Raw genomic sequence first — 16,929 nt, forward strand, 5'->3', positions numbered from 1 at the left:
GGGGGTGTCTGTGTGTACTTGTGTGCGTGTGTGTGTGCACGTGTGTATATGGGTGCATTCATGGGCATGTGCATGTGGGGGGGCTGTGTGTACGTGTGTGTGTGTGTGTGTGTGTGCACGTGTGTACGTGGGTGCATTCATGGGCACGTGCATGTGGAGGGGTGGGGCTGTATCATCCGCACTTTTATTCAGGCACACGTCCCCTCAGATGTCTCCCTCATTCCTCCGTGGGACACTCAGTTCAGAAAACACGGATTCACCCTTTGTCTTGTTTCCTGCTCTCAGCTGGGGGCAGACACTAGGACCAAGTTACCATGAGTCCTGCTTCCTCACGCGGGGCTGCTGCAGGCTGGGCCCGTGAAAACATTTATTGGCGAACAAAATGAAGCATGATCCAGAAAACGGGGTCTCAGCGATCAGCTGCCCAAGTATAGCCCGGGTTCAGGGCCAACTACTGAACTCTGGAAGACGAGTAAATCAGAGCCTCTGGGGGCAGGTGGGGACACACAGGACACATCTGGAATCACCTGTGGGTGACCGTGGGACCATAGCTGAGTCTCTGGAAACTGCCAGGGGTCTGTACCTCTGGGTGTTTGTAAATGAAGTGCTCCACATTCTCTGAGAGCATCTAGTTGGTTTTCGGAGGGACCACGTGGTTAATGAACCTCCTAGACGCTGATCAGGAGTCTCCTGAGTGCACCTCTGGCCTCCGGGAGAGCTGACCGCATGGCTTTCCAGAAAGGGATGATTCTGTAGGGAAGCCCTCCAAATGGCCGCCTCACGCTTCTGCAGGAGTGACTTCCCGTGTCTCTAGGAGCAGAGGCCAGGTGGGTCCGGAGTCAGGGTCTGGCCAGGGATGCATACGTGCTGGACTCAGCCGTGGGCTCCGTGGGCCGTGGGAACGTGCCTCGGGCTGTCCTCTGTGCGAGGATCTGGTGGTCTAACTGAGCGTACGTCACGTCCTGGGGGCTTCCTGCAGGCGGGGCCTGAGACAGCGAGACCCGGGGTGAGTTAGGGCGGCCGGGCCGGTGGGAAGGGGAGCCTAGTGGCCAGCCTCCAGGTGACCCCGTGACCCCACCTCCTGGGGTCACCACTGTGCAGTGCCCTCCCACTTAGAATCAGGGCTGGCCTGTGTGAGCGGTAGAATATGACAGAGTGAGACCATGCCACCTCCAAGGGGAGGCCTCAAAAGATAATGTGACCAGGGGTGCCTGGGGGGCTCAGTCGGTTGAGCTTCTGACTTTGGCTCTGGTCATGATCTCGCAGTCCGTGAGTTCGAGCCCCGCGTCGGGCTCCGTGCTGACAGCTCGGAGCCTGAGCCTGCTTCAGATTCTGTGTCTCCCCCTCTCTCTGCCCCTCCCCTGCTCATGCTCTGTGTCTCTCTGTCTCTCAATAATAAATAAATGTGAAAATAAGTAAATAAATAAAAGGTAAAAAAAGAAAGGTACTGTGACCAAACTGTTGACCGAGCTGCTAAAATTGGGGTTGTAGGTAGGTATTGGATACAAGGACTTACCGAGCTGGGCGCTTCCCTGTCCTTCTCAGGAAGTCTGCCGACTGTTGCCACATCTGGAGGGGAGAGGACAAGGGGTCAGGTCTCTGGGGTGGGTTTCGGAAGGCCAATTTGCCTGAAAACCCACAGCTTCGAATTTCACCATGCACTCCATCTAGAACATCCTGGAATGTTCTCAAACGTTCCCTCTCCCTGGCCGGTCCCTCCTCCTTGTCCTTTTACCTGGTGTCCTCTGGGGAAGGTCAACAGCTGGGCTGACCCTGTGGGGGAAAGTACAGTGAGCACTGGGGGGCCCCCTGGAGGCAGGGGCCTGGGAGGGGGGCCGGGGTTAGTCTCAGGGGCCTCACCTTTCCTGGGGCCTCTGCTCCTCATCTTGGCTGCCGGGGAGCCCTGTGGACAGTCAGGGGTGTGAATTAAGAAGAGAGGACTTCTTCCCCAACACCCCAAACAGCCTCCCCAGGCCACCCCACCTCTCCCTGAGACCTACTGTGTTTTTTCCGACGCTGACAATGGAGGAAGGCGAGAACCAGGAGGAGGAGACAAAGGAACAAGGCCACAGAGACCCCAACGAAAATATACACATGCTCTGTCGACAGGTCTGGGGGGAACAGGGAAGGTGGAACCAGATTATCAGCAGCGTGCATTTATGGAGCAGCTACTGCATACCCCATGTTTGCTGGGGGCTTGTCACGTGCACACCTATGTATAAAAGGTCTCCAATTCATAACAGTTCTGTGACACAGGAAGCATTATTACAAAACCAGGGTCCTGAGTGCTCAGGTCCTCTGTCCACAGGGCACTGGCAGGCCTGGAATACGGCCAACACCAAAGTACATTCTTTCCCCAAGAAGCACACACCGGGTCCTGCTCCTCCGCCCCCCTCACTCACCTGGGCTGTCACTGTCGTCCCCACGCATCTGTGTGTCCCCTAGGAAGGAGGAATCGAGCACACGGTCAGAGGCCTAAGCTGGACAGAGAAGGCTGAGTCCTCCTGACCCACCCCCCAACGAGGGCGCTCCTCTGGAACGAACCCATGGAACTTTCCATGGGGATGGGAATGCCCTACATCCGTGCTGTCCAGTGTGATACCCTCACAGGACTATTTGCACTGACATCCAAGTTAAGTAAATAAAAGCCAGATTCCCAGCTGCTCTGGCTACCGTTCCAGGGGCTCAGTGGCCACACCCGGCTAATGACACCTTGCTGGAGGGTGCAGACACGAGGCATGGCCTTCCCGCCGTGGGCTCTGTGGGACAGTGCTCTCCTGGGTTCCCACCCTTCTGTTTCTCACAGCAGCCCCCATGGGGGTGGCACCTTCCTCCTGGGAGTGAAGAGACCGAGTCTCCGCGTCCTGATGTCCCCTGAGGCCTGTCCATCCAGCACCAGCAAGGCCTGGGTTTGGTGCATGAGCTGTATGTCCTGCTGGGCTCATCCTGGCTGAGGGTGGAGCCCCTGTGTCCCCTCTTCTGGACAGTGCCCCCTCCCTCCCGCTGTCCTGGAGGCTGAGTCCTCAGCTTCCACTCCTGGAGCTTCCCTCCCTGAACACTCTGTCCTGGGTCCGTGATCTAGGACCCCACCTGCTCTAATATATAATAAATACAAATATACATTTTAAAGCCTGTGTTTTAACTTATATAGGTATCATTTAATTGCTATAAATAATTGTGATTATATATCATTTAGGGGCGCCTGGGTGGCGCAGTCGGTTAAGCGTCCGACTTCAGCCAGGTCACGATCTCGCGGTCCGTGAGTTCGAGCCCCGCGTCAGGCTCTGGGCTGATGGCTCAGAGCCTGGAGCCTGTTTCCGATTCTGTGTCTCCCTCTCTCTCTGCCCCTCCCCCGTTCATGCTCTGTCTCTCTCTGTCGCAAAAATAAATAAACGTTGAAAAAAATAAAATTACTTAGACCATGTAACATATATGACTTATACTCTCATTTGTACATATTACTTAGAACATGTGAGATATATGACTTATATCTCAATTATACAGATTTATTATTAGATGACACCTATTTATGTTGAGATTTACATATATAAATCATAGAATACATAACACATAATATATGACATTATATAATATATAATACTGTATACTATATTAATATGTAATGATTAATTCATGTATTTTATAATTTTTTTTTCAACGTTTATTTATTTTTGGGACAGGGAGAGACAGAGCATGAACGGCGGAGGGTCAGAGACAGAGGGAGACAGAGAATCGGAAACAGGCTCCAGGCTCTGAGCCATCAGCCCAGAGCCCGACGTGGGGCTCGAACTCACGGACCGCGAGATCGTGACCTGGCTGAAGTCGGACGCTTAACCGACTGCGCCACCCAGGCGCCCCTTGTATTTTATAATTTTAATTATATTCCTTGTGTTTAATATATGTTAGAACTATATTCCAATATATTTAAATGTATAGGTCTGAAATTTTATATTGTAAGTTGTATGTTTATATTTATATAGAGAGATATAAATACTTTATAAATATAAATACATTATATATAGCGATACATTATACTTAAATATAGATACATTGTATATGGCACATTATACTTAAATATAGATACGTTATATATGATATACACATACTAAATGCATTAAGTATAATGTATATAATGTACATATACACATTTCCATTCCTCATTCTGGTTAACTTTCCCCACTGAGGTTGGGAGCGCAGGGACCCTTTCTCCTCGCCCCCCGGCATGCGTCCAGCGCTCAGCAGGTGGGTGTCAGGTGCACACTTAACCAGAAGGAACTACTTCCTCAATGTAACAAGAGCAGCACGTCCCCAGCCTGTCTGGTTCGCCAGGCCTTGGCCTAAGCGCGAGCGCTGTGCACACAAAGCCCTCTATCCCCGAAACCGCGCTCCCGCGTCCGTGCCTTTATTGCCCTTTTTTGCACACGAGGAAACTGTGACGCGCACGGTTTGGGGTATTCACCGCGGGCGTGGGACTGGGCTCTCAGCCCTGATCCCCGCACGGTGGATCTCAGTCTTCAGGGCAAGAGATGGGAGAGAGGGGCGATGTGCGATGCCCTGTGCGATGTAGGATTCTCGGGGTCCCTCTTCCTCTGTGACCTAACGCCACTCTGTGACCTAATGCGGAGCCCCATTCTCTCCAGCAGCGACCGAGTTTGGAAGACGAGCGGTCAGTCCCTCTGCCCCTCCGGACCACTGTCCCTTGCAAAGCTGCCAACGGTCGAACTCTGCCCCGAAGGGGGTCCCCCCACCCCTAGCCTTGGGCTGGTTCCAGCCCTTCAGGGCCTTCTGCTTTGGGGCATGAAACTGCTTTGCTTTGTACACTAAACGAGGAGGGGGCTCTCAGGTCAGGGGGATGCCTCCCACCCGCCGCTTTCATAGCCCCTGGCACAGAGAAAGTTCAACCAGTTAGTGTCCCGGTGCCCTGCAGGGGGCACTGTGGTCTTACCAGTCCCTCATCCAAGCCCGGCGCCGCGGCCGGCGCAGAGCTCCGCCCGCCCCGTCACCACCCCGCCCCGCCCTCCCCGAGGTCCTGCAAGGTCACTCACCAGGTGAGCTGTAGGTCTGTGGTGGCGGGGAGCTGACGTTTCCAGGGGTCTCTGTGAGCAGGGCAGGGGAAGGACCCAAGCTCTGTGGAGGCCCCAGGGTCTGTCCCGCCCAGCCCGCCCCCCTCTGTACCCTGAGCATCCATCTGAGGGCCCCATCTGGCCGTCACTCGGTCCCAGAGAAACCCGAGGGCCGAGCGGAGACCTTCTCACCTGTCACCACCAGCACCAGCTCCGCGCTGCGGTCAGACCAGGTGCCGTCTTTATGATAGACGCAGCGGTACTTCCCCTCAATCCCTTCATGCGCGATGATGTCGAATCTGGCCTCCGTCCTGCCCGGCGGTGCCTCCATCACATCTGGTTTCAAGGCATTCCCCTCCTTCTCCAAGCGGAACGCATCAAACCCGCTAGGGCTCCGGCACACGATGGTCACACGCCGCCCCAGGGCGACCACAGGGGCCGGCTCAGCACAGATGGAGGGACTGCGCAGGGTCCCTTGCGAGGAAACAGAGCGGGCTCTCAGGGTCTACGTGTGGGGGACTCACACTAACACGCAATTAATTCACCCCTGTGACACGCTCAGGTCACTCTCAAGCAAAGTCACAGAGTTGCGCAAACGTCAATCACAGTCCTTTGGAACATTACCACCCTCCTCGTCCTGACTGTGTTCCCCTGTCCCCACACACGACACGGTCATCCTTCTCTGTTGTCCCTATCCCAGCCCCCTGGGTCCCCCCAGAAAGTGGCCGTGGGCAGGAAGGGAGTCGCAGTTTGTGGCAGACGCATCTGGCCTCCCAGCCTGCTCCGATATATAGTATGCAAACTATAAATGTAATACATTTATATAATAAATATAAAAATGTATATAATAAATATAAATACACATTGTAAACTCTGTTTTAACTTACATATGTATATATACAATTATACATGTATACAGGTATATGTATGTATGTATTAATCGATAATTTAATGTATAATTTAATCGGTATAAATAATTGTAACTGTAATTTAAAATTACTTATTATAGGTAAGCTACATATATGATTTATGTCTCAATTATACATATTTACTATTAGATGGCATGTGTTTATTTTTCAAAATTTTTAATGTTTATTTTTGAGAGACAGAGACAGAGCATGAGCGGGGAAGGGGCAGAGAGAGAGGGAGACACAGAATCTGAAACAGGCTCCAGGCTCCGAGCTGTCAGCACAGAGCCCGACGTGGGGCTCGAGCCCACGGACCGTGAGATCATGACCTGAGCCGAAGTCGGACGCTTCACCGACTGAGCCACCCAGGCGCCCTACAATGTATTTATGTTGACACTTACATATATAAATTATAGCAATACATAACATGTAATACAATGTATGACATTATATAATACGTAATGCTGTATACTATATCCATATGTAATAATAATTCATGCATTTTATTATACCAACTATATTGTGTATTTAATATAAAGGTAAATATATATCCTAATATATTTAAATTTATAGATCTGAAATTTTACATTTTGCATCATTAGTTGTATGTTTATATTTATGTATAGATATATAAATACATTAGACTTGAATATATCTACATATGTCATATATATAAACATAAAAATATATGTCTATACATATATCTCTATATATACACGATGCAAGCCTTCTGTGGAGCTTGTGTCTGGGTTTCCTCTGTGTTTTCTACCCTCATCTAAGCCTAATTTCTGCTTCCATGTTGTTAAGGTTCTTGAAAAACCTCATCTGCCTCAACTAGGCTGGAGGCAGGAGAAGGCGAGTTTGCAGCCCTGAAACAGGAAGGTGACATTAAAGTTACCAAACCCCTCAAAGAAGCAGGAGCTGAGGGAGGTTTATTTGCTCATTTAACTGCCTTTAGTTTCTTCCTTCCTTCCTTCCTTTCTCTCTCTCCCTCCCTCCCTTTCTTTCCTTCTTTCTTTCTCTTTCTCTCTCTCTCTTTTCTCTTTCTTTCTTTCCTCTCTCTCTCTCTCCCTCTCTCTCTCCCTCCCTCCCTCCCTCCCTCCCTTCCTTCTACGATACCTATGCATGGACACATGCCCTCCATGTGCCACTGGTTCCACAAACATGAGAGACACATGACCCCTGCCCTCTCAGGGCAGGACGTACAGAGACACTGATCAAATACTTGTCCGCATTTCACCCCAAAATAAAAAACATATATACGAAAGACAAATTCCACAAATGTAAATGAAACTTTAAAATTACCATGTCAAATCCTATCACTGGGTGATGTGTTGTCTATCGAGGGTGAAGGAGTTGGAATCAAGCATGGGGTCTGGGACTCTGCCCTTGGTGGCCGTCTTGTTCTCTGCCCAGGGGATGCTGAGGGGGGTCTGGGCTGGTGTGGGGGAGCCTGTGGGCTCAGCCTGGTCCTGCAGGGTTTGAATTGTTTGTGGCGGGGAGTGGTTGGGGGGGGGGTCTGTCAGGAGCACAGGTGGAGAATAGAGAGAGACGTGGCAAGGGTCATACGTTTGGGGTTGCTTGCAGTTCAGGATAAGTCTCAGGGCCTCCACTCGTGTCCTACCAGGGTCAGCACCCTCAGTCTAGAGCTGCCTTTTGGGGTGCAGAGGAGATGGGGAGCAGACTCACCTTCCTGAGTGAGGTGCACCCAGCCCAGGCAGAGCGCTGGAAGACAGGTTTGGTGAGAGAGATGCCCGCCCCTGGATTCCTCGGGGGGGGGGGGGGGCGATGCCATCCTCCTTCTTGCTCTGAAATAGTCTCGAGACAAGCCCCAGTTCCCCTCTTCTCTCCCCCAGCTGCTCTTGAGTCCGAATTTATCTCCACACCCGGGAACCCGTTTCTACGACTGAACCTGCGTGGTCTGACTTAGGTCGGGGCAAGAGCAGGGGGTGTAGACCCCGGGGGGATCCACTTTGCTCCCCCAGAGTCCCACAGTCTTCTGGACAGGAGTGAGGACCGGGAAGGGAAGCAGACCCCCTCCCCAAGGCTCCGCCGCCCCCCCCCCCCCTTCCTCTGTCCCTCCAACCCTTTGCCTACATTCCAGGACTCACCGAGGGCCAGGAAGGTGGTGGAAGGGGGACACATGTCCAGACCCCTGTGGCCTGCACCGTCCTGGGGCCTGTGGGTTGAAGGATGGAGTCTGACGCTGACAAGGGGACAGGATGTGTCAGCTGGGGCACGACTTGGGGTTTCTACATCAGCAGTCTCCCACAAAGGGGAAGAATGCTCGCATGTCCTTCCCACTCTTCCCACCAATGACACAGAACGAGGGCCTGGGCCTCCTAAAGATGATTGTCCCCTGCTCTGCTCGGATGAGGGCTGACCTCCTCCCCAGATGAACCCCTGGGGTGAGAACGTGATCCTCGAGCTCTGGGACAAGGCAGAGTGTGGATCTGTGCGACAGGCCGCCCCAAGTCCCCGCGCCGGAGCCACAGAATACCCATGTGTTCTCGGGCCAAGTTACACCACCGCATGACATTTCCTCATCTGTGAAATGGGAAGCTGGAAATCCTCTCCGAGTATTTAATATTGTGGCATCGGTTACATTCTCAGTCAGGGGTTGGGAACTTTACAAATATCCTGTTGACACGACTTCTCTTCCCCATCTTCCCCCCAGTGTCTCTGGAAGCAGGGACAGGTAGGGCGCCCATCCGTGCATGGAAAATGCAGAAGGGCTGGAATCAATCCAGAGGCAGACCTCAGGCTTGGGGCTGTGGCCGGGGAGGGGGTGGGGGTGGGGGATCGAGTTTGGGTTAAGATAATCTAGCACTCCCATTGGCAGTCATTGGGGCAGAGTGGGGTGTCCGTGACCAGGTGTAGCCGATGCTACTTAAAGGAGAGGATATCATGGGGCTCCTGGGTTAAGCATCTGACTTTGGCTGGGGTCGTGCTCTCGCAGTTTGTAGGTTCAGGCCCCGCGTGGGGGCTCTGTGCTGAAGCCTGCTTCAGATTCTGTGACTCCCTCTCTGTGCCCCTCCCTTGCTTGCTCTCTCTCTCTCTCTCTCCAAAAAAATAAATTAAAATAATAAAAAAAATAAATAAAGGAGAATATATCACAATATCTGGGAATCCTATTTCTCCCTTAATAATAGAGGGTCTCATGAGACCTTTTTCCCCTTTACTCCTGTCCTTCACCGGCAACCATATCATGATGATGTGATAGATGGAGCCACAGCAGCCACCTCACAACCATGAGGCAACAAGCTTGGACACAACACAGAAACAACTGGGACAGAAGCACACGAGATCTAGGATCTGTTACGCCCAGAATTCGTGATCCCCAAAGACCACCGGGGAGCCGAGTCCGATGCAAAAGCATAGAGCCTTTATTCGAGGTAGCTCGAGCTCAATCCCCTACCTGCACGGACACAGCGGTGAGAGACCAGGGAGAGAGAGGGAGTTTCAAAAGGACAAAGGTTTTATTGGGGCCTGGGGGCAGTTGGTGAGGTAATGGCTATGGCCTCAGCCGATTGGCTGGGGAAGGGTCCGAGTCCTGTTAGGCAGGTGAGGGGGGGGTTACTCAAGGGGAGGAGGTGCGGTCAAGGTGGAGGACACAGAACAAGATGGAGTCGGCCGGTGTAGGCCCACCCTTTCAGATCCTCTGCCCTAGATCCCTGAGTTGCTAAACTAACCCTAAATTTGCCTAGCCCCAGAATTCTTAATAAGTAAACAGCAAATATCCTAGAGTTTCCATCAAAATGTCAGACTAAGTCTATGGACCAACGTTTCATCTTAAAATAGAATAATTATTTTTAAAAGCCTAAAATTGCATAATACAATATCTTAAGAATCTTCCTAAATGCCTTAAGGAAATGAAAACGATGTGGAGGCCAGGCAGTCAGAAACTAAAGGGAGGTGGGATTCCCCAGAGTTAGGCTGTCACTTTGACGGTATCTCCATGGCCTTGCAGACCATGGGGTCACCCCATTCAAGGAGTCTAGGGAGACTCTCCCTTTGCTAAGCCAGAGTCCAAAAACTTCCACTTGGTCACAAGAGTGCAGTGAAATCACACACCCATTTCTGAGGGCCGCTGAGAATACGTTTTTTTTTTTTTTTTGATCTTTTTGAACATTTCTTTATTTTTGAGAGAGAGACAGAGCATGAGCGGCGGAGGGCCAGAGAGAAGGAGACACAGAATCCAAAGCAGGCTCCAGTCTCTGATCTGTCAGCACAGAGCCCGACGTGGGGCTCGAACTCACGGACCGCGAGATCGTGACCTGAGCTGAAGTCGGCCGCTTAACCGACTGAGCCACCCAGGCGCCCCTCTTTCTGTCTTTTAAATACAAAGAAGAGTTTCTGTTTTCCCGGTTGGATCCTAATTCAGACTTTCAACATACCTGCACTGCAAACACACAGGGAGGATGTGGGAGTGGGTTGTCTACTTAGAATAGGAACGACTCTAAGTATCAATACCTATAGGCCTCTCCGAAGGCTGAGGTCAGAGGGTCCATCAGGTTGGCCATTCTGGGTCTGTTTGTTTGTTTGTTTTTAATGTTATTTATTTTTGAGACAGAGAGAGACAGAGCATGAACAGGGGAGGGTCAGAGAGAGGGAGACACAGAATCTGAAACAGGCTCCAGGCTCTGAGCTGTCAGCACAGAGCCCGATGCGGGGCTCGAACTCACGGACCGTGAGATCATGACCTGGCTGAAGTCGGACGCTTAACCGACTGAGCCACCCAGGCGCCCCTGTTTGTTTGTTTTAATGGAAGATGATGCATGGCTATCATCCCTCAATGCTCTCAGGAAGCCCCTCAACCTTTGTATTCTTCTAAGATTTTGACCCCCAACTGGAGAATATTTATGTCAAGGCTCACTTCAGGATAAGCACAGCACATCTTCCGACAGAATCCTCCCTTGGACCCTCCCACGGTACTGATTGACCTTTCCTTTAATAGATTCAGATATATACACAACCTTTGTAAATTAAACATAAACTGGGAGCTTGCAAAGGCAAAAGTCCACAGAAATACAACAACATAAGATGCAACACGAAATGTGATTGAAAGAGGAGTTCTGTTTAAAAAGAAAGAGAGAAGAATTCTGTGAGAAACCAGAGTGGAAATGGTGGTTAGCTGCTGTTGGGGGCGAGGACATTGGTGGAGAAGTTGTTTAAGGGTGTATACTTGTATGAGTAGATAAATGAACCCTGGAGGCCTAGCACAGGACAGCGATTAGAGGCAACACCATTGTATTCTAAATGTTCTAAATACAATTCTAAATTGTATTCTAAACCTGCTGAGAGACTAGATCTGTTTGCCCCACAAGAGGAAATAAATGGTAAGTATGTAACAATGGGCTAGTTAGCTACCACGGCAATGTATCAAATCAACCCCTTGTTCGCCTTCAATTCACACAATGTTGCTCAGCAATTGCACCTCAATTTCAAAAAAAAAATGCACGGGATGTGGTCTGGTAGGTACGAACACCGCGGTTTAGGTAGTCTGCAAGTGAGGATTCCTCCATAACAGTGAGTGGTTTTCGCTCTGTACTGATCTTACCCACGTTGGGCAGAGAAGAGAACTCAGCTTCCTGAAAAGTTTTTTTTTTTTTTTTTTCTTACAGGAGACCCAAGGCTTCTGTGGCAAACTGAACCCACCCAGTTAGTGCCAGACATGAACCCCGTCTCTGTCTAAGCATCACATCCAAAGAGACCACAATTTGGTGTCACCAAATGCTTAATTCGTATCAAAGCTTTGAAAGCTTTTTTTCTTTCCTCTTTTTTCGGAACTACAAAGTATTATTATTATTGTTATTCATTTTTGTTAACATTTATTTTTGAGAGACAGAGAGAGACAGAGCATGAGCCAGGGAGGGGCAGAGAGAGGGGGAGACACAGAATCGGAAGCAGGCTCCAGGCTCCAGGTTCTTAGCAGAGAGCCCCAAGCGGGGCTCAAACTCACAAACCGTGAGATCATGACCTGAGCCGAATTGGACACTTAAACGACTGAGCCACCCAGGCACCCCAAAGCATTATTATTACTTACACTATTCCTTTACTAACTGAGTATGTAAATATTCTTGCAAAAAAATTTTTAAACACACAAATTCAAATGATTATCCCAATTAGAATTTTGACCCACTATCACTTATAAAGCCCTCAATTTTCCGTCAGGAAAGAGTCGCTGAATGTGTCTTAGAGTTCTATATGATTAGTAATGTATGATGCATATAAAAACGATTTCTGGAGAATTTTATCTGAAATCCTCTTTTTAAAATGTTTATTATTTATTTTGAGAGAGAGAAGGCACGAGCAGGGGAGGGGCAGAGACACAGAGGAAGAATCCCAGGCAGGCTCCACACTGTCAGCGCAAAGCCCACCATAGGGCTCACCAACTCACGAACCTGGAGACGGTGATCTGAGCCACAGTCAGGAGGCGGACGCCTAAGTAACTGAGCCACCCAGGCGCCCCTCCTGGTTTGGGTTCTTTACCCAGATGTTGAGTATACTCTACAGTGTCTTTGAGTGTGTCTGGCTCCTTTTGCTGCACCAAACGTGAGTAAGATTTCTCCATAATAACGTGGGAAATTGCAGGCCATCAATGGTTACTGCTGTAGAGTATGCTATTGTGTGAAGAGCACGGTAACCCTGTGGTTACCCGCTCAGGGTCAGCGGGCGCCAACTCAGCCCCGAGCGGACAGGTGCACACCCGTTGGTGTGGACCTGGGAGCGTGAGCGTGGTGTTTTCCGCTATGCGTTCATTCACCTTTGGTAGGTGCGGCCAGCAGTTTTCAAAGTGACTGTATCCATTTATACATGCTGCACTAGACGGTACATTCTCTGTACATTCTCACCGACTGTCGGTTTCACGCCTTCTTCGTTCAACCATGCCATTGCCAGTCGTGCTGTCTTCCCTGTGGTTTCAGTTTGCTTTTACTTTGATGACTAATGCTGCTGGGAACATTTTCATATGATTGTGGTCATTTGGATTGTGTGTGAGTGAGTGAGTGAGTGTTTTTGTCATTTCCTCATTTTAAAAAATTGGGTTGGCTCTCTGTTTTGAGTCAACGGCAGGTATTAACGCACCAGAGTTCTCTGTCAGATATGTTCATTGTGGATATCTAATTTTTAAAAATGTTTATTTATTTTTGAGAGAGACAGAGCATGAGCAGAGGAGGGGTAGAGAGGGGGACACACAGAATCCGAAGCGGGCTCCAGGTTCCGAGCCGTCAGCACAGAGCCCCATGCGGGGCTCGAACTTATGAGCTATGAGATTGTGACCTGAGCTGAAGTGGGATGCTTAACTGACTGAGCCACCCAGGTGCCCCTAGAAAATATATATATATTTTTAATTTTTTTTAACGTTTATTTATTTTTGGGACAGAGAGAGACAGAGCATGAACGGGGGAGGGTCAGAGAGAGGGAGACACAGAATCTGAAACAGGCTCCAGGCTCTGAGCTGTCAGCACAGAGCCCGACGCGGGGCTCAAACCCACGAACCACGAGACCATGACCTGAGCCGAAGTCAGACGCTTAACTGACTGAGCCACCCAGGTGCCCCTAGGAAAAAAAAAATATATATATATATATATATATATTTAATTTTTTTTAACATTTATTCATTTTTGAGACAGAGAGAGACAGAGCATGAATGGGGGAAGGTCAGAGAGAGAGAGGGAGACACTGAGGGAGAATCTGAAACAGGCTCCAGGCTCTGAGCTGTCAGCACAGAGCCCGACGCGGGGCTCGAACTCACGGACCGTGAGATCATGACCTGAGCCAAAGTCGGATGGTTAACTGACTGAGCTACTCAGGCTCTCCGGTTTTATTTTTATTTTTTAATGTTTATTTAGTTTTGAGAGAGAGAGAGAGAGAGTGAAAGGGTGGGCCTACGCCGGCCGACTCCATCTTGTTCTGTGTCCTTCACCTTGACCGCACCTCCTCCCCTTGAGCAAGCCCCCTCCCTCACCTGCCTAACAGGACTCGGACCCTTCCCCAGCCAATCGGCTGAGGCCACAGCCATTACCTCACCTGTAAGGGTTAAATTGTACTGTAGGGCTAACGCCTAGCTTGAAAGATAACAACTTTGTTCTGACACTGAATGTCAAAAGGTAACAGCCTTGCTTTTACTCTTGTAAATCATACTCCATACTCTTGTGAATCAGGCTTTACCAATGAAGGAAACAAAACCTCAAAAAAGAGCATCAGAGACAAGGTCAAGGAGATCCACTGGTTGCAACTTAGCGGCAGAAAGTCTAAAATAATCACCTCATTTGATAACTGTTTCTGACTCATCTGGCAACTGTTTCTAACTCATCTGGGAACCGTATCTCTGTTCTGTTCCCAGATAATGATAAAACGATGTGATCGGCTTTAAAAACTCTGTACCCCGGCTGTTCGAGGCCACACTCTTATCAAGAGTGTTGGTCCTGATCGGTCGGCCTTGCCTCTTATTGTAATAAACTTTGTTGCAACTGTCACTGGTGCCCGTAGTCTTCTGTTTCAGGAGTCGTGTGGATGCAACACACCAACTGCCCCCAGGCCCCAATAAAACCTTTGTCCTTTTGAAACTCGCTCTCTTTCCCTGGTATCTCACCGCTGCGTCGGTGCAGGTAGGGGATTGAGCTCGAGCTAGCTCGAATAAAGGCTCTTTTGCTTTTGCATCGGACTCAGCTCCCTGGCGGTATTTGGGGATACGTGAATTCTGGGCATAACAGGTGCAAGCGGGGGAGGGGCAGAGAGAGAGGGAGACACAGAATCTGAAACGGCTCCAGCCTCTGAGCCGTCAGCACAGAGCCCGACGCGGGGCTCCAACTCACGAGCGGTGAGATCATGACCTGAGCTGACGTCGGACACTGAAGCCAGGCACCCCTGGATGAATTCACTTTGAAGCAGTGGACACTGTTTCTGCGTGTATCTTGGGTTTCTCTGAGCTTCCGGAAGCTTCTAGGACATCCTAGGTGGCATCTTGTCAGTGCTCAAGAGCCACATGGGCTTCGTGGCTGCCATGTTGGATAGCACAGCTCTGCACACCTCACACCCTTGGTGTCAGCATCTGGGATTCTGTCTGCTCTAATGGGCCTATGGAGGCAACACAGTCTCTAAGATGTTGAAACAGGTCTATGGCGTGGGCTGCAAAGTCAGACACAATGAGATCTTCCTCCGACCCTGTTTCCCACCCGCAGGGACCTCGGACAAACCACTTCTGTCAACCTTCATAAATGAGGTTCCTTCAGAACCAGCGACCCAAACGTATCTGTGTGACTGTCATGGGTTTGGTGTTTGGGATTCGGGAGTAAATAAAACAGATATGGTCCCTGTGCTCCACAGAGCTCCCATCCGATGAGGAGACAGAACCAAACAGCTGATCATAAATTATTTAACTCCTGTTGGGATGTAAGGAAGGGTAGGTAACACGAGCCACAGCCGCGAGTCGACTCTAAAGATGCCAGTGTGGGGGCGCCTGGGTGGCTCAGTCGGTTCAGCGGCCGACTTCGGCTCAGGTCGTGATCTCGCGGTCCGTGGGTTCGAGCCCCGCGTCGGGCTCTGCGACAGCTCAGAGCCTGGAGCCTGTTTTGGATTCTGTGTCTCCCTCTCTCTCTGCCCCTCCCGTGTTCATGCTCTGTCTCTCTCTGTCTCAAAAATAAATAAACGTTAAAAAAAATTAAAAAAAAAATAAAGATGCCAGTGTCTTTTTTATCTTATTATTTTTATTTATTTTTTCTTTTTTAAAATTTAATTAATTAATTTTTTATATAATTTATTGTCAAATTGGTTTCCATACAAAACCCAGTGCTCATCCCAACAGGTGCCCTCCTCAATGCCCATCGCCCACCCTCCCCTCCCCCCCATCAACCCTCAGTTTATTCTCAGTTTTTTTTTTAACGTTTATTTATTTTTGGGACAGAGAGAGACAGAGCATGAACGGGAGAGGAGCAGAGAGAGAGGGAGACACAGAATCGGAAACAGGCTCCAGGCTCTGAGCCATCAGCCCAGAGCCCGACGCGGGGCTCGAACTCACGGACTGCGAGATCGTGACCTGAGCTGGAGTCGGACGCCCAACCGACTGAGCCACCCAGGCGCCCCTATTCTCAGTTTTTAAGAGTCTCTTATGGTTTGGCTCCCTCCCTCTCGAACTTTTTTTTCCCTCCCTTTCCCTCCCCCATGGTCTTCTGTTAAGTTTCTCAGGATCCACATAAGAGTGAAAACATATGGTATCTGTCTTTCTCTATATGACTTATTTCACTTAGCATAATACCCTCCAGTTCCATCCACATTGCTGCAAATGGCATGATTGCACTCTTTCTCATTGCCAAGGAGTATTCCATTGTATGTATAAACCACGTCTTCTTTATCCATTTGTCAGCTGATGGGCATTTACGCTCCTTCCATAATTTGGGTATTGTTGAAAGTGCTGAAGATGTCAGTGTCTTAACACAAAGGAAGCTTTTACTTCCCACTCTTGTAAATAAGCGACGTGGCTTTCCCTGGGCAGAACTGGAATGTCCTCTTTAAGATGATTCAGGAACATACCAGCTTCTTCCCGCCTGTGGCCTCGCCACGCTCTTGGGCAACAATGTCCTCCACTTGCAACCAATGGAAACAGAAAAAAAGAACAGAGAATGTATGTCCACTTGCAAAAGTCCCTGGTGTGGAGGTGACACGTTATGTCTGCCCAGATTTCTTGGCTATAAGTAGTTATTACAGTCCTGTGAGGTTGCAGACAATAAAGGCCCTGTGGGTAGCCAGCTCCTGGTGACTCCAGCTGTTCCAGGAAAGGAAAAACACTCACTTTTCTGGTGGACGACCAGACATCTCTGTCTCATGCGGGAAGTAATCTAAAGACGAAATACATATGAGTATGTATAACAGAGGAGTGTGTTCTTATAACCCCTCCAACCTATGTACCATCTGGGGTGACTGTCTCCTCAGAATGCAACAGGAAATTGCCAAACTGG

General features: G+C 49.7%; 1 protein-coding gene across 3 annotated transcripts; it reads right to left on the bottom strand.

The window, feature by feature from the left end:
* Positions 1-325: 325 nt before the first annotated feature.
* LAIR1 (leukocyte associated immunoglobulin like receptor 1) lies at positions 326-8,226 on the bottom strand. Of its 3 annotated transcripts, XM_040457907.1 has the most exons (10): positions 8,083-8,226; positions 7,661-7,696; positions 5,256-5,537; positions 5,046-5,096; positions 2,403-2,441; positions 2,001-2,111; positions 1,861-1,903; positions 1,736-1,773; positions 1,517-1,569; positions 326-986 (listed from the first exon to the last, which is right to left on the bottom strand). In XM_040457907.1, the coding sequence occupies exons 1-10, from the start codon at positions 8,114-8,116 to the stop codon at positions 840-842; spliced, it is 834 nt and encodes a 277-aa protein (XP_040313841.1). In that variant the 5' UTR covers positions 8,117-8,226; the 3' UTR covers positions 326-839. The 3 variants fall into 3 exon arrangements, with proteins under 3 accessions (XP_040313841.1, XP_040313840.1, XP_040313842.1); XM_040457906.1 differs by lacking the exon at positions 8,083-8,226 and having other exon boundaries at positions 7,661-7,992; XM_040457908.1 differs by lacking the exons at positions 5,046-5,096; positions 8,083-8,226 and having other exon boundaries at positions 7,661-7,992.
* Positions 8,227-16,929: the final 8,703 nt, after the last annotated feature.

Source organism: Herpailurus yagouaroundi, unplaced genomic scaffold (assembly GCF_014898765.1).
Source record: "Herpailurus yagouaroundi ecotype Mexico unplaced genomic scaffold, PumYag 220, whole genome shotgun sequence".
Taxonomy (NCBI): Eukaryota; Metazoa; Chordata; class Mammalia; order Carnivora; family Felidae; genus Herpailurus; species Herpailurus yagouaroundi.